Source organism: Pocillopora verrucosa, chromosome 13 (genome assembly GCF_036669915.1).
Source record: "Pocillopora verrucosa isolate sample1 chromosome 13, ASM3666991v2, whole genome shotgun sequence".
Lineage (NCBI taxonomy): Eukaryota > Metazoa > Cnidaria > Anthozoa > Scleractinia > Pocilloporidae > Pocillopora > Pocillopora verrucosa.
Window position 1 is genome coordinate 5,522,244 of NC_089324.1, and position 18,177 is coordinate 5,540,420.

Consider the following 18,177-nt stretch of genomic DNA (forward strand, 5'->3'; position numbering starts at 1 on the left):
ACACTCGAGAAAAAGGCATGCATAACAGAATAGAAAAAAAATGAATAACAGTGTTATTGAATCATATATAATAATAATTATAATGAGTTGCAGTGCTGACTGTTTTATTCAAATAGCTACCTATAGCACCTACTTGTACTCTTTTAAAAGCTGATCTTGTTTCACTTCTTGTAAATTCAATAAGTTAAAAGCACTCACTTAAATTTATGGGTAAGATTTTATTTGACAAATTCGCTGAGCTCATCACCCAAACTATCACACTGGTGAGCAGATAAGTTAGTCCATCTGGCAACCTAGTATACAGTTTGAGATCAATAAGTCTAAGTACAAAAACGAGCATTCATAACTCTTATTAATTAAGCCCACAGTGTACGGGCTATAAATCTGAGCGGGAAATTAGGTGGTTCTGTAACTTACAATATGGACTGAGAAAACTGGGTTAGTAAGATATTTGCAATATATTACATCTCCGAGTTCAAATACAGACAGAAAATTTCAATTCAAACTTTCTAATTTTTTTTTAATTTAGCAGGCTGTATAGTGAAATATGGTCTGCAAACTTGACCAATCATAATGCATGTACAAACGGAGAGATATAATATAGGTGTTTATTGCACTGATTCGTCAAAAAACCAATTAATTTTTGCACTGGTTAACTCACTGCTGTTTGGAAGCAACAGACTGCACTTACTATTGTTTACCTATCATAAATAGTAATCCGCTTAGAATTTATAAGATATTATTAATTACAGTAATAAAAAATTAAGGATTGATTGATTGATCACTCTTTCCATTTGCTTTTTCTCACATGCATGACTTACTGGGTCTTAGTCTCTTTCAATCTCCAGACAAACAAACATGCACTCTCATCTACTACAGTGTACATAATCCTCAGATCACACAAGCCAATAGACACTCACCGAAGTCTTTGAACGAGTGATCGGGCTAGTACTGTTTTCTCCAACAAACTCACCGAATTCAGAATGAACCGCGACATATGTACCAACTGTGGTTTGTCATGCTGTAAACTTAAAAAGTGCTAGAAATGAACATCAATCACAATCAAATTACAATCACTTGATCTCAGGATTTTTTAATCAAATTTACAGCATAGTAAATGTTAGACTACTTCCACTTTCGGTACACGACTGCTTGGTATTTCCCATTTTTAAGATGAAAGTTTCTTCTTTAAATATATTGAAGACACAATAAATACTGTATCGACTAAGCCTTTTCTTCAAAGATGGCTAATATTGACTTCAAAACAATGCTTGACTTGCAAGTAAATGCAAGTCGTGAATTTGTGCAAATACAGCACGCACAAAAGTAGCGGAGCTCGCAGCGAGCGGAGTGTAGTTTCATAATTATGCGAAATAGTAGAAACGCATCAAGCCGAAAAAAACTGGACTTGACACAGTACGACCGACCGTATAAGGTGTTACTTTTAGCATGCGCAGCCGACTGCATTGCAAGCACTATCTTAACCATTACGTAATGGAAGGGCAAGGGAGAGGGTAATGCACAGGCGTGATTGCGTGCGTAACTTGGATACCTTAGTAGCAGGAGGTGTGCGCACTCTGATTGCGTTGCATCATGGTCGTAAAACGAAAAACGAGTCATTTACATCCTGTCGCGGTCGAGTGAACATCTCTGGTGGCAGCAAGATAGCGCGAATAAACGTGGAATGTAATGGGGATTCACTGTTTGTTGCCATTCCTTCGAAAGTTAAAAAGTGTTGGCAGGCCTGCGCGACTCCTGTTATTCCTCCGTGACAAATTCGTTGTTAGGAGGCAACTGAAGAGATTCAGAGAGAATCGAAACTGCAGCCTTGCCCAAGAATCTATTCATTTGGCAGCAGTTACACTCACAGCCGATGGCTGTGTGAATAATATCAAATTCGCGAGTTATTCAACAGGGAATCAACCCTTGACATGCAAACTCATTACAAAGAGACAGCTACCTTCTTATACACGGATTATTTTTCATGTCATACACTTAAAGGCGTAAATACGGGATTCGCAAAAGGAGAAGCGTCACGCTTTCTAAGACCAAATTCGTCACGCTCAACGTTTAATAAAAAAACATACAAATTTTCAAATATGCTTAAAAGAATAGAGAATACCTAAAATAAGGTTTTGAAAACCGTATCTCTGGAGTTTTCTTCTGCAGGAGAGACAGTATACTTGAAAACAAAGAAAATAGCGCGCACACATGAAAATATTACCTTTTGTAACACAATCTCATTCGGCTTTGCCAAACCTCAAGAACATAATATATAATAGAAATAATAGTTTACAAATATAATTATAGAATTGTTTAAAAATACAATTGTAATTTATAATTAATAACAGCTTACAAATGTAAATAGAGTATACTGAGAGTCTTGTAAACACTTTTTTATTTTCAAAATGGCAATAAAAAATGTGGAAAAAAAAAACAAAACAAAACAAAAAAAAACAAAAACAAACAAAAACAAAAAAAAACCTCAAGAACAACAGACAGGGAAGTTACACCTTAAAACAAACCCTAATTATCAAAGGAAAGTCATTAAAAGATATCTTAATAACAGCTAAGTTTTCAGGTCAGAAGATTTAAGAGCGCAAGCGAATGGCAGGATTCTCACAAGCCTATCAACACCTTTTCACGATCGACTGCATTTTGCTTTCCGGCTTACCCGGCGTGTCGCCGTGTGCATTGTAGAGTTATTTAGTGGTCAAGTGACTACTTTCATTGCTCTAATTCAACTGTCCTTCATTCAATGATCAAGATAGTAGATTTACCATATAACACTCGCGATTAGTTAATTTGCTTCTACTTAGAAAAGTAGATTTACGACACAATTGAGTATACAATAATAACGCTGTGTAACGCAACAATAGGCCTTTTCTTGGTCATAATCGTTCTCAAACACTAGCACTTATAATGCGCGAAACACATGTACCGTTGGAGAGCGTTTAGTCAGAGCTGTTGAGGAAGGATCAAAGCGGCCATCCAAATCTTTGAAAAGCTCCAATCTACGACGTACATCACATTTGACTTTCTCGAAAACTGGTCTCAAATTACATACTAAAAAAACAGTGATTGCGTTGGTCCTTGAGAATCATAGAATACGCGACAAATACGTACAAAAAAATATTTTTACACATTCAGAATAAATCAGGTTATATTTACCTATGGTGAAAGGAAAAAGGAGCGGCCTAACTTTAACGGAATGTTCAGTCAAAATCTGCCGATTTCTGCCGCTTTCATCGCCATATTGAAAATGGAGCTACCACAATGCAATGCAATCGGAGTGCGCACACCGCCTGCCTCAGTAGTGTGCAACAGGAGACACCGGTAGATGACAATGAAGTGCGCATACTCGAGTGACGAGGTACCACGTGCCCAGCGTACCGCGGGCACATGGTTAGGCATTGCATGTGAGTTAGTAGATGTCAAGCCGCGTAAGCAAATAATTTGCAACCCGCGTTTTGAGCGGGAAATCAAACTGGTGAGGTTGAAGTTGAAGAGAAATTCTCAGTATTTTGCAATTTCTAATCAACTTGCAAAACAAAAATACCGGCAGAGGAATTTGTTATAATTCAAGTTCGTGGAGAAAGGGTTGTGAGTGAAAATAGGCTGGAAAGAAAGAGACAGAGCGACCAAAGAAAGCAAGAAGTAAAAGGCGTAAAGCGAGTCGAGAAAAACGCGGAAGAAAGTTAGAAAGGACGCTAAAATAGGCAGAATACGGCGAGAGGAACGCCAAAGAGAACAATAAAAGGTATAAGTAAAAAGACGAATATCTAGCAAAGAGCAACGTGAAAAGGAAATACATAGAGCTCCAGAAAAACAGACTGAAAAGAGGTCATCAACAAAGAGAAGCGAACTACAAAGGATCCGAGAAAGAAGAGGAGATAAGTCGTGTCTTACCTGGATTGTGTCTCACGCTAAGGCCCAGAAGAATTTAAACCTTTTTTTACCAATCGTCATTTGATACTAGCTTCAGTTTAAGATTCAAATCACGTTTCGGTACAACAATGACTTTTGCATTCATCGCGTTAAAACCCTCACGTTTCGGTAAAACAAAGACTTTTGCACTCATCGCTTTAAAACCCTCGCGCCGGTTAATCGCCCAAATAACATTTCAAAGTGTTCGTATTCTTCAAGTTATTTCGGATCAATATCAGTAGCTGGGAACAGACCCTTATATAAAACTACCTTACAATTTTAACAAAACACCCCCTTGTATAACTCGTCATTGTTACATAGCGACTATTCAGAGGTACAATTAAAACCCCCTGGATGTAGGATACGAATCCAAGACCCCTGGATGTAACGAAAGCATTCACGATCGATATCGACATCTGCGCGCAGACCCCTAGATGTAAGATTTTACGATCGATATAAACATCTGGACACGGGTTTAATATGAATATGATCTTGTAAGGTCAATTTCAACATCTGAGCAGAGTATACGCGCTGGATGTGAGAATTCACCATCAACACAGACCCCTGATCGTAAGATTTTTCGATCATTATCTACATCTGGGCACAGACTCGTCAAGTAAGACACGTTGATTTGAACCCCTGATTGTAAGAATCCCTGATCGTAAGAACCCCTGATTGTAAGAACCCCTGATTGCAAGAACCCCTGATTGTAAGAACCCCTGGTTGTAAGAACCCCTGGTTGTAAGAACCCCTGGTTGTAAGAACCCCTGGTTGTAAGAACCCCTGATTGTAAGAACCCCTGATTGTAAGAGCCCCTGATTGTAAGAACCCCTGAATAAAAAAAACTCCTGATTATAAGAACCCCCGACTGTAAGAACCCCTGATTGTAAGACCCCTGATCGTAACACAGCAATATTTGCCTTATCCTAAACTTGGACTTTATTCACCTTGATTATTCATTGAAGCGTACATCAAATAATATGGTTTTTCCTCAGGAGCAGGTCCAAATCAGAAACAAATATTTCTGAATTTGGTGCATTTGCTGTCATTTACAATACAATTCATTTCTACTCCTCCCCAACCAGATTTAACTATTTGGCTGATTAAAAATTTGTTAAAATCAAAGAAGGCTGAGATGTTGAACAAACACACACTACAATTTGGCTAGTAATATAATACTGAGGGTGTGGTGGTGAGACATGAAAATTCATGCCCACATGGCTACATGATTATCTAAATCCACTTGAGTAAGGGAGGTATGAAACTTGGTGCATTGCCAATCCAGCAAAATCACCATGCCCAAATTCTGGGGGGAAATCTCACTATGGATATTGAATAAACACTTATGAACACATCCCTCAAAAATAGAAATGAAAGTTTATTGATTGAACTGTAACAAAAAAAAACATTATGGATTCTTGAAAGTCTGCAGAAAAAAATAAAATATGTTTTAACAAAAGTATTCTTCATAAATATTCTTCACAAGTATTCTTCAAGTTTTAAAATACATGTAGGAATTGGACTTCATTTCAAACCACTGACTATAATGACAACTGTACTGTCTCCACAGCCATCTCCCTCACTTTCACAGTTGAGTGGATGTTTAGAATATTCTTAGAAGATATATCACAAATTACATTGAAATTGGAGAGATGGTAAGTTTTGAGCTCGGTAAAGAAATAAAGAAAGATGAAATTTGATTTTTTCAACAGCGTGGAACAAAGATTCCGAAAGGTCTGAGGTACAATTCCTCGTGGGCACTCAGAATTTTTTCTTTGTCCCACGCTGTTGAAAGAACAAAAACCATCTTTCTTTAAAAATTACTTTGTTCATTTGTGCTTTGATCACCAAAGGAAATGTTACATTTTCACTGAAAAAAGACTTGAAGTCGATATTATTTCAATTATATTTCATAATTACTCTCTATGAATCCTTGCTGGTCTTCTTTTTCTGATCTAGAAATGAATGATCAAATGTAGGGTTACTTCTGTCAAAGAATATTCATCTAATTGTTTCCCAAGACTTATTGAGGGAAAAAATTTCTCCAGTGTTCAAAGTGTTACACATGAACCATTTGAATTATCATTTCAACCCTGAAAATATCACTTTGCCTCTCTGATATTACCAGTGCTGCACATGCGGTACAGATTCACAACATAATGAGGAAATTTGCATTTGATCCACTCTTGAAACTCATGGAAGCAAACCTTCACTGCACTGGCAAAGTTGCTGGATTTTGTCATCATATTAGAATTGTTAAAGAGCATCAATTATTTAGACCATCAATTGCAGGTAAAGTTATATCAAGGATTTGACTACAAACAATAACTCCAAATATTCTGTAATCAATCAAAGCAAAATTTCACACTCTGTGCCAGAGTTTTCACAGTTTCCATGAAGTACAGACATTACCTCTACAGTGTCCACCTCAGTTTCATCAAGGCTCTCCCCAAGATCAGTCTGCCAAATAAGATTGGTGCATTTGAATTATTTTACTTTGATAGATAATTTACATGGGACACACAAGTGATAACTTCCTGATTTCCTTGTGTACTGTAATAGCAATTGTGCCAATTTTAAAATTATCATCAATAACATTATCATTACTATTAACAGTTTCTTATCATAGCACCACATTGTCTCTAGTGAAAAAAAACAAATGCATTTATGGTACTGGTGTATGCATTTCTGTTGATGAGTATTTCTTGAAGTTCTACTTTTCAGATATTTTTCATGTTTATTAATTTCTACTTGTATGTTGTTATAAAAAATCAATTAAAAAAATTATTTACCTCGTTTTCTGTGTCTTGAGGTCTGTCTGCCTTTGAAAGAAGTGCGACACACATGTAAATAGATTAATGTCCAGATTTAAAAGTATATTTAGAAGCAATACAACTGTAAATGTGCAACATTAACCCTTTAACTTCCAGACATGATTAACATGTCACTTCTCCCTGTAGTATCTGTACATTATCCAGCAAACAGGTAATGAGAATACTCAGACTTATCAGGTACAAGATATTATCTTGATTGAATACCAAATTCTTGGAATCAATTTACAAGGAAATGTGTAGCAGCTAGAGGGGAGAATTAACAATCAGATCTTGGAAGTTAAAAGGGTTAATATCCTGCTCTTTTAAGGGTCACAAATCTTTTAAAAATATACTGAAACTTGAACTTACTATAATTGCTCTGACGAAGGGCTAACGCTCGAAACGTCAGCTTTTTTACCCTTTACAGTGGCTAATTTACATTTTCAACCCAGTTGTTAACACTAAATTACCTGCTATACTCTCCCACCGACGCAGCACCACAGTTTCTTTAGAAACTTACCCCTTTACTATAACCTCTGTTTGGGCGTGATTGGCCCTGTCAGAAACCTCCTGCAACAATGGAATTCATTAAAAAATAATTCATGCCATCACTTTATAAAATACATTTCAAATAAATTAAAGCCAACAATCATATTTCCATTTTCCTCAGTCTTGTTTGTATTTTAATTTTTCTATTTTAGGAATAAAAAAATATACATCATGATTTCTTTTTCAGATAGCAATTCACATCAATGTACCTAATATTTGTTTTTCTAGTGCATACTGCTATCTGTGGATGAGTGAACAAGTGGTGGATGTGGATAAAACTATCTTTGGTACATAATTCTAAATCAGTTCAATGCTTCCAATCTCATCTAAGATCTATAAAACTTACAGAAGCTTGAAACTCTTTGTCTTGTTGTGCCCTTAGAGCTCTATCCCTTTGTAAGAGATCCCTGTGAATTCAAATTAATGTAAGTTGAGTTACAAAATTATGGCAATTATAGTTAACAAAATAAACAGGACACTGTGACATTTACCTGTGAGCTTTAAGAGCACGTGATGCCTCCTTGGCTTACCTGATTGCCTCAATCAGGTGTCTTAGAAGGCAACTGTCATTTCCTGAAAGATATACCAACTTGAAGATATTACACAAAAAATTGGTAAATTTTATGACAAAACATCATACACTTGTATTATTCGATTGGTTTTTTTGTTGTTGTTGTTTTTTGTTTCTTAATTGTTTTAAAAATTTTCAAGTTAGAAGTAAATTAAGAGATTTGAAATTGTGGTAAGTTATAAATATGAGCTACAAGATACAATGTGAGTGACACGAATGCTCAGAGACCACTGACCAGCTATCATGCTGCTAACTATCATCCTGTTAGATGATAAAGTGGGGTGCATTTCCCTTATCTCAACATCATCATCATACAGGGATTGCTGATGTTTCCCACAAGCTATGGAAATAAGATGATCAATCCATTACATCACTAAATACATGAAGGTGTCTCTGGTGGAAACATATTCATTTTGCACAAAATGTTCATTAACTTGTTGTTTGATAGTTAACTTGTGTTTGTTCCTTAAATTTTATTTTAAAGACAATCTTGCATTTTATAATCTGCTTGCCATGGTAAATTTTCAATTGAGGTTGCATGCCTTAATCAATGAGAACTGACTTCTGTTGTCCCATAGACTGTTGTCTCACTGGTGAAGTTGAAAAGAATTTTATGTTGATTTTCTTGAGTTACAGCTTGAAAATCATGTGGGTCACTAGGTGAACCACCAGTGTCTCAAAAGCTAATAATAATGGTGGGGAAAAGTGAGGTTGAGTTCAGAAACAGAGGTTGGTAATCAAGCCCACATCCTTATCCTTGTCATCAAAAAGGCTGCCTCGCAGGGAGGCATATAGGTAGCAGATTCCTAACACTTTGGCAATATCCAACAAAGCTCTAAAATAAACCAATAGTGTGTACTTAATTCAATAAAGTGATTGATACACTGATACTGTAAGACTTGTGCACCTCAGCCTTATTCATATATGTTTAACTAGAATCACCTGTCACTTAATTAAAATGACATGCATGACTATCCATCCTCACTCTCATTAAAACGGATTTGTGTCAGTGTTGGTTTAATCAATGTCAAGCCTGCATGTAAAATACCTTAGGGTATCCATGGCTTTTTGAGTTGCCTTGTACCTAATGAACACCAATGGAGTGAAGTCCTGGAGGTGGCACTGCTGTTTCATCTGGGTTAAAGTTTTAAATATTGAGATTACTGACAATGTAATTGCTTTCAATTGTAGAAATGCAAAAAATTTGTCTCTTTCAAAAAATATCATGCACAACCTATTAGTTAATATGAAATGCATTTAAAGACTGAACTGTGATGTAACCTTCAGCTGGGGATGATTCACCTGTCATTTTATATTACATGAAATTGTTTTTGAATAACAGGGTATAAAACTTCGAATAACGTTTTGCAAATTTCATGCTGCGAATTTGAATATTTTTCAATAAACAAACGATATACCTCGAGGAGACGACAGCGCAACGAAAGAACCAAATCGCAGAACGAGTGGGCGCGAATCTAGGGCGCAGATATTCATGGAAATATCGACATCCGCAACAGAGTACGTACCCCTGAGAAGTGTTCTCCGCGGATCTATTTGCCATTTTGAAAGCAATCTATTGAGGCAACTGCACGTGGTTCAACCTCTCTCGTCTGACAGCTCCTTTCATTTGGTTCCGTGAATTCGAATTAGATTATTATTATTTTATTACCTATCGTTTTTCTCGGAAAATTAGCGGAAGAGAAATATCAGGAGTCTGGAAGCTAGCTAGGTTGGTGACCGCTGACTGAAGTACAGGAGAGTTTCAAGATGGCGCGAAATGTAGGAGAGAAATGTGAACACATTACTATACTAAAATGGTTTGTTCATCGTTTTAGTTCTCAGCGGCAGAATTTCACCAAAATTGGTATGTATTGCCATGCATGGTAAAATTTCCTTAGTCATGAATCTTTTATTCAGCACATGGTAGATAATTTTACAACATGTTTTAACCAAGAATTTCATTCCACTACATATATCTAACCCAAGGTATCTTTCTGGACTGGAATGTGAGAAATGGTGTGGTACTGTGTGTTAACTAACTTTTTAGATATAATTTTCAATAGTCTGTCGGAGTATGTCCGGGTAGCTGAGTGAGGTTGATAAGTTACGATGTTTTGCCTTTTTTTTTTTTATCTTAAACAGGGTTGTAAAATGAAGAAATTTTGTCTTCGTCCTTAAATTTCTAAGATCTGTTTGCTAATTCTTCCCTCTAGTTGCTACACATTTCCTTGTACATTTGTGACCTGTGTACCAAACCATGGTCTTCATTTGGTACATAAGATATTGCTGTGGAGAATCATTTGGCTTCTTCTAAAAATATCCAGCTAAATTTTGTTTGTCAATTTGTTTGTCTGTTTGTTTGTTTTTTCTTCTCTTCCATCAAGCATTGAGAATGTTATATCTGTCATAGGACACTGCTCTTATGCTGATACATTTAACCTGTTGACCCCTAAGAGTGACCAGCATCTAATTTCTCCTTACAATATCATCCTTGAGTCAATTTAAAGAAAAAATGGGGCATCCTGTGTATTTTTAACAGTACTTCATGCATCATGCATCATGCATCATGCATTGAACAGGGAAAACTTTAAACCTCACCATACCTTGCCTTTCTATGAAATTCATGCATCACATGTTAATTTTGGGCTTAATCAAGCATTCCTTGTAAACCCTCTGCCAATCTGTTATAGTTATATCAGGATGAACTACAGTGAACACATACCATGTCACAAAATTAATGGGTAGTGACCAACTGAGGAATAGTTTGGGCAAAAATGATATTACGGGGCCCCCTGAAAGGGATAAGTCCTTTTGCCTCTAAGATATCTAAATCAATTCTCTCTGCTGTCTGTCACACAAGTGTTATGACAATATCTTTGAGAATATGGTGTTCAATCAAATGATATCTTCTGGTCTGATGATTTTCTTTCTTCTCTTTAAATTGCTGCTTGACTGTGAATTGGTATTGTTATGAGAAATTAGAAAATCAATAAATCTTGAGAGTGCAAATTTTAAGCTTGATCCAGAGCTCAGACCACTTAATGATCATACCTTGATTCCCTGTAGAACCATCGTGAATTTTTTTTTTTCATTTCACTCAGAGATCTGACGAGTCTGAAGAAAATGAAGAAGAGTATGAGAATGGGAGAGAAAAAGAAGGAAGAGAAAATGGGAATGTCAACCGTCACACAATGGACCAACCAACAACAACCATCAAAGAAAAGAAAGGAAAGCCTCCCAGAATCAAAGTCTGAGGTTAAAAAGCCTTCCCTGAGAAGAAAAAGGTTTGTAAGCCTTTTGATCACCGTCCTTTATTTTCCAAATTAATCAGTACTATTAATGCTTGCATGCTACCCTGATACTTGATTGGATCTGATATGATTGCATGTGTATGGTATGTGTCTTTAAGCACTTGAATAAGGTACTTGAAGATGAAAAAGTAGCATTTTATGACTAAATTTGGCTTTGTATAAGATCCAAAAGCTTACTCAAACTTGTTAACTGGTGGTAAATGTCAGTTGTATATGTAAACCTGTCCTACTATGAAATTAGATGGTTTTTACTCAGATGCATGTTGCTAACAATACTTGGAACAAAACATTACTTTCAATACTATAACCACTCAAAATACTACAATTACTGTACCTAGAATTTACACTAAACAGTAACTGTGGTGACAAAACTTTTAGGTACATTCTTGGTGATTTTAACTTTGACAATCCAGGAAGATGCTGCCACTTTGTCTCCATTTTTCAAAGCAGCAGTGTCTTTCACCATCAACATTCCCATTTGGGACAACTCTGGCCTTGTGAGGACAACTCTCAGCTGTTAGAATGTTTGATATTGATGTAACTTTTGTTTACTTCAAATTTTATCCATGGACTTTTCAGGAAGTACCAAAGACAACTCCTGCTAGCAAACTGGCTACCAAAGCTGCCACAGTTCCAGAAACTCCAGTTAGAGACTCAAAACCAAGTCCAAAGAAAACTGTTACACTGAAAAAAGGATAAAAAAGATGTGGATAAGGAAACTCCAATCAAAGGAACACCAAAGGTGTCAAAATCAGAGGAAGTGGATGAAGTTCCCCCCTCACTGGAAAAGAAAGAAATCTGGCTACCATAGTTTTATGGCAAGAGATGGTCCTAGGACACATGGTTCAAAGGAAATCCTTCAAGTAGGTTTCACAGACCAAGATCTGATTGTTAATTCTCCCTTCTATCTGCCACACATTTTTCTGTAAATAAATAATGAGAATTTGTTAGATCATTATAACACAACTACATGTGCCTGATGAGTTTTAGTATTCTCATTAGCTGTTTGCTGGATGATGTATGGATATTCTAGGGAGAAGTTACATGTTAATTTCTTCCGGTAGTTAAATTATTATTATCTCTCAAAGCTCTTTGTGGTTTGTTTTCCATCCTTTCAAATTTTAATGAGAGATGCAAGACAAAGGAAAATGAAGATTATTAGAATTAAAACTGGTTTGGAAAATCTGCAGATACAGTTTACAGAAAAAAAAAATTGTAAAATGCATGCTTTGATTAAACAAACAAATGTATTTTATCCTTTTACTCTCAGTTGTTGTTTAAATGTTGGTTCAATGTCAGTATCTGAGAAACTGCCTACTTACCCCTCCCCTAATCCAACATTAACCCTTATCAGTTAATGGTTTTTTGAGTTAGGGGAGGGGTGGGTACACAGATGCTGACGTTGATCCCAAATGTTTATAGTGTACATGTATCTACAGAGTTTTTTTTCACTTTTCATCATTTATAACTTTTCAGTTTAGACAGTAATAAGAGTCCTTCAAGGGAAGAAGTAATTGTTAATAATTGTTAAGAGGCAAAAGCTTATATTTCTTGCTGAGGAGGTCAATAAACATTGCTTTGTTTAGAGACCCATTAACTGATTTAAGGTTGTCTCTACTTCCTTGAACAGCTTAACATTACTGGACAAGGAAATTATGGTTTCTTTGTTGTTGTTGCTCATTTTTTTTTTCTTTTTTCGACTTTGGTTCTTATCTGTTAGGCTAAGGCAATGTGGAACATCACAAATACATGAAGATGGTCTGTTTTAGCTTGTCAGAACAAAACCAGGCAATGAGACCAGCTATGAACCACCAAGTGTGGATAAGAAGACAAAGAAGAAGGAGAAAACTGAACCAGTGGAGTCTCTCAGCCAGAGAAAAGATCAGTTTGAAGGTGATTTGTCACAACTGAGGGAAAGATCTGCGTCATCTCCAACAACACAAACACTATCATCATCACCTGCACGGAAAGGTGGGTGTTTCAAACCTTTCCAACAATTAGCACAAGAGCATGACTTCACTGAAAATTTAATTCACACTTCAGCCGTATGCCTTAAATTTCCTCACCAGTGAGCATCCTACATGTATTGTGCAGTGATCATAATTAGTGAATATAATCTGTCTTGTGTGCATCCAGGTGCATCCAGGTGTATTTGTACAACTTACTGATGACATAAATACATGTTTCCTAATTCCCACATTCAGAGATACATTTTTTTTCAACAAAGATCAAGATGGGTCGTCGTTAAAGGAAGCTCTTCTGTCCGGTTCCCCAGGAGTTGGTAAAACAACAACAGCAACACTGGTTTGTGAAGAGCTTGGTTTTACGTACATTGAACTGAATGCCAGTGACACACGCGGAGCAAAAAGACCTTGGAAGAACACATTTCTCAGTCATTGAGCAATAAAACCATGGATGGCCTTCTGACAGGTTGTCAAATTTCTGTAACATTTGGAATGACTTTGATATTATTAAAGATGCTTCATTCATTCTCCTGTCGTACTTAACTGACTTTCTACTGTAGTTAATTTATTATTTTCAACTGAGTTAGTAACGGAAATTACGGCTCTATTGGTCAACTTTTCCTACAAAACTTGTGAAGTTTCCAAGCCGACAAGTCGCCCACGTCATTAATAAGAAAATTTCCTTCACTATGCTTTCGGTATGTGTGTTTCTCTTGTGGCGTAAAACACCTAAGTAACGTTCGTTTTGGTTATATAATAAGTGAATAACCCACATCTCTTACTCACCCGAGTTCCACGTGCGTACTGTTCAGGAGCGAGTCTTTTTGTTTTGGTTTTTTTCCGCTTTGATTCGCGGCGCAAGCGCAAAGCCGATAGTTTGGTCATGATTTCTAATATGTACTTATAGACAAAGGAACTATGCTCATTCTCCCCAGTCCTTTCAGCGCCCTTCGATAAACCTAGGCAGGCGATGGTTTAACGACCATCACACCAACTTTAAAAAAAATAAATAAAAAAGTAGCATGTTTATGTCATTGTGCTACAATCCGGATTAATGAAAATGAAAAGTCAAAAAATGTAATATGAGGCCCTGTCCAAACTTGGCCTATAAATAGTGAAACAGCATAGTCACAAAATACAATCATGGATCACGAAATAAACAATGACACACGATTTTCAGTTTCGAGTTCGATGAGCTCATATTCAGCTTCTTCAATACTGTTGGTGTTACCAAGTGCACCGTTTTGTTACACACTTGTGGGGCAAATCACATTTTCACAGGAGTCCAGGTGAGAACAAAATAAATTAATAGCGACCTAATGCAGTGAATGAGATAAACGGGTATTAACTAAAGATACAAACAGAAATAATTTAAAACATGAGACAAAAGAATGAAAGAATTATCGATCTTGTTTACTCGTCACGAACGCAGGATTGAATCTTAGACCATCGGATTTTACGATCTGAAGTTCAGCCACAAAGCTATATATTTCTCGTTAATGAGCCATAACATACAGTAGATACTTAAAGGATCATCCTGCATACTGCTTAGATCGTCAATGTCGAAAGTTTCATGTTTCAAAATACATAAGGATAGAAAGGAAATTTTTAAGCTCTTTCGTAACAAAGGAAAAAATCCTTTTTAACCGACGACCGAAAAAAAAACTTATCCGTCAAGTCAGGTTAAACGACAGATTAAATATCAATGCTGACATGTAGATAAACATACCAGACCTTGAGGTGGCTTATATATCTTCCCATGAGGAATTTACGAAGCTGCGGCATTTCTGATTCCAGTATCATGTGTGTAACTTGTCTGTATGAACTATTATACATTTATTTATGGCCTCGCTTCCTGCATCCAAACTCAGCAGACAATTCTGGAGCTCAAAGAGACAGAGAGCTAGGGCCTCAGATTTCTCTTCCAACTTAAAGACAAATGGTTCAGTAACAATTTTTTGATAAAATTCCTGTAGGATACACTGAGGGTTTCTATACACAAAGATGCATGGTGTACACAGATTTAACAAATTTTTAATATCTTCCTCGGATATTTCTTTAAGAATAGTATTTATGGTATTAGCTTTAATTCTTTCCATGACGCAAAACGATTTAAATATGCTTTTCTTTAGATACAACGACAAGTCAAGTATTTTTCTTGCAAAAGAACTTTATTGGAGTTAAATTTACTGCAAGTATTCTTGAGGTGAGGAAAGTTAATAAAGAAATCTGTAGCATATTATGATCGAAAGAGGAGAAAATTGGAAAAAAAAGTATACATAAAGAATACATATTATTGATGTGATTTCTTTAGCTTTGTATCTCCCTCTGGTGATTTCGCTGGACACCTACGCTTTTGACTGCAAAAATATTAAAAGCAGAATTGGCGGGAGTTATTTACAAGAAAAAAGCTTACCGTTATTATTTTTAGAAACTTCATGAAGTTGTCACGGTGAGAGCGGAAAATGAAAATTTGAGAGAACTGTAACGCTAACGGGAAGATGACCAAAACAAATGTGTATCATATTGAACGAGGGATATATCGAGATGATCACTTGAAGAGAAATTGCATTGGTACAATATAACTCACGGTGTGAATTCATCCTTATCGACTCAGTTATGGCACAGTGTAACATGTCCTGCTCTGAGGAGAAAAGGGGTTTTGCAGATTGCGAGTGTTTTGCACTAAAAGAAAAAGAGCTGAATTTAAATCACAGAATTAATTAATCGCCATGGAGAAACATGATTTGAAACTGATTAGAGCTGTTTAGAGCTCATTTTATTTGTAAATAAAGGTCGTAATCTTAATTTTCGTGCAGCTGACAGCAGTTAGGTTTAGTTTCAGTCGAATTTTCTCGGTTACTGTTGTCAGACGTGAAAGTATTTCTCTTACATACACTTATAAATTTCATTGGTTTCTCTCATTTGCCTCGTGGTTAAATAGTCTGCACGCGATGCAATTTCTTAAACCCTTAAACTCCTAGAAGTGATATAACTTGTAACTTATCCCTGTAATATCAGTACATTATCCAGTAAATAGGTAATGAGAATACTCAAAGTTTTATTTAGCAGAATTGGTTAACACCAAATTTTCGTACCTAATTTGAAAGAAAACATGCAGCAGCTAGAGGGGAGAATAAACAATTAGATCACGGGAGTTGAAGGTTTAACTGTGCGTGATGATTATGCGGCAGCCTGAAGCGCGTGATGAGCATGTGACAAAGCTAGATAACGTGCTGTATATAATTATAGCTCTCGTCAATATCAAAACCAGCAAACATCTCTCGAAAACAAACGAAGTTTGAAACACAGCTCGAGGTTGAAATAAAAACACACAATCCGTACGTTTCTTTTGATATCGTAACATTCGCGATATATAGTAATAATAACGGTAATATGGTTGTCGGTGAAGTACCAGAATTTTTTCAGTTTCCAAAACGTGAAATCTCTACCGCACGCTGTAAATGTACCATTTATATCATCACATATAAAGGTATCAAGGTCGTCATTCGAACCAAATTACCAACATGACAGTTTTACTTTCCATGTGGGCTTTTTTTTTCAATTGTTTTTTTTTTTACATGAAGCTGAATTCAATTATTTTTCAAAGGAAATAGTTCTTGTAATAAGAAACGGTTGTATTACGATGTCCGAAGTTGAATTGTTTTGCGGCGAGCTGAGTTTCGGTGCAGTGAATCTCTGTTTTCGATGCTCCTATTTGAAAATTGTATTTCACTCAAATTTACAATCAGTACTTTTAAATAAAAAGGATGATACATGTCCGCTGTGGATACGAATTTATCTGTTTCAATTGAATTATCTCTTTGAAGGTGCAAAAGATGTCATGAACACTCGATGGTAAAATTCGTATTCACGCACGGTTATCTGATACCTCATAATATTATATGCGTGTGTATTACTGAACAAGTGTGAGCTTAAGAAGGCTGTACATCGACCAATTTCCCTCACTACATTTTAAGGACTGAGACGAAGTCTTCGTCAGCAAAGGATCAAAGGATATATCACATGCTAACAAAATATTTTTATGCACCATGGAATTACCAAATAAATCTGTTAGTTTCGTTGTGATTTTTGTTTTTGTTTTGTTTTCATTTAGGCCGAATCTGTGACCTCTATTTTAGACAAAAATACTGGAAAAGCTTTTATTCATGTGACAACAATATACTGTTTGGTCACGAAATTATACAAGGTATTCAACAGGCTACAAGCATTTTTTTTTCCTTTTGTGGGGTATCGGAGTGGGAATCGAAAGAAAACACATTTTACACTCTTGGGTAGCCGATCAGAGCACAGGTTTCCTGCTCGCTCGCGGGTCCCACCTAAACATATAAATAGCAGAGAAATTGGGAAAGCGTGTCAACAAAAGTGAAATTTTCAACACCACGATGACCACGATTTCTTGATTACGTATGAAAACGAAACCTCGTCAACGACACGATTAATTATTCCGGTTTTTTTAAACGCTTTGGAACATCAATCCAACTCCTCGCGAAACTTGCCACGGTAATCGTCGAAGGTGAATAAATTTTTGTATTCAAATGTTCGAACTACGTATCTATAAGGTGGTTAGTAGTATCATTTCAGACTGGTTATCTGTCAGAGTTCGGTTTTAGTAGATATACTTTTTCACGCGATGACAAACTAAATGGGCACAATGTTTGCGTGTTTACATCGTGCGCTGGAAGATAAAACTGTGGGCTCAGTAAATACTGATATTGGAGCAGAATCCTGTTCTGTAAGGCAAGACCACTTCAGCAGCTTCAGGGAAATGTCCTAAATTTCCCATTCTCTATAATATAGCAAAAGATTCTTTTTTGATCAGCAATTCGTTCACAAATAATTTTTCAGTTTCATTTTGCTTTCAGTCTACTTCCTCCGCCAAATGCTCATGGCCTGGCAGTGAATCCATTCGATGGCCTACAAGATTAAGCTATGCAGGAGTCTCTGGGTTGCAAATGGCTTTCAATTTGTTGTAGATGAAGTTTCTTGATAACAAGAGTTTTGATGAATAGGACACTTTC

At 36.3% G+C, this 18,177-nt stretch overlaps 2 protein-coding genes and 2 long non-coding RNA genes across 5 annotated transcripts in view; 2 read left to right on the top strand and 2 right to left on the bottom strand.

Moving 5' to 3' along the window:
- Nucleotides 1-5,364: 5,364 nt before the first annotated feature.
- Nucleotides 5,365-8,105, bottom strand: LOC131789632 (uncharacterized). The gene is made up of 7 exons (XM_066160597.1): nucleotides 8,096-8,105; nucleotides 7,781-7,814; nucleotides 7,636-7,696; nucleotides 7,269-7,310; nucleotides 6,720-6,749; nucleotides 5,847-5,882; nucleotides 5,365-5,541 (listed from the first exon to the last, which is right to left on the bottom strand). Exons 1-7 carry the CDS (start codon nucleotides 8,103-8,105, stop codon nucleotides 5,452-5,454), a joined length of 303 nt encoding a protein of 100 aa, XP_066016694.1. The 3' UTR covers nucleotides 5,365-5,451.
- A 512-nt stretch (nucleotides 8,106-8,617) lies between these two features.
- LOC136277907 (uncharacterized) lies at nucleotides 8,618-9,520 on the bottom strand. The gene is made up of 3 exons (XR_010716080.1): nucleotides 9,387-9,520; nucleotides 8,909-8,994; nucleotides 8,618-8,695 (listed from the first exon to the last, which is right to left on the bottom strand). It is a non-coding gene; the product is annotated as an uncharacterized lncRNA (long non-coding RNA).
- Nucleotides 9,521-10,964: 1,444 nt separating this feature from the next.
- Nucleotides 10,965-13,645, top strand: LOC136277906 (uncharacterized). Of its 2 annotated transcripts, none has more exons than XR_010716078.1 (4): nucleotides 10,965-11,144; nucleotides 11,751-12,034; nucleotides 12,892-13,142; nucleotides 13,376-13,645. It is a non-coding gene; the product is annotated as an uncharacterized lncRNA (long non-coding RNA). The 2 variants fall into 2 exon arrangements; XR_010716079.1 differs by having other exon boundaries at nucleotides 13,399-13,645.
- A 1,651-nt stretch (nucleotides 13,646-15,296) lies between these two features.
- Nucleotides 15,297-18,177, top strand: part of LOC136276793 (tetratricopeptide repeat protein 28-like) — a 64,299-nt gene continuing 61,418 nt past the window's right edge. Inside the window, exon 1 of the mRNA XM_066160757.1 lies at nucleotides 15,297-15,341. The gene's annotated coding sequence lies outside the window, so the exon portion shown is untranslated. The remainder of the gene's footprint in view (nucleotides 15,342-18,177) is intronic.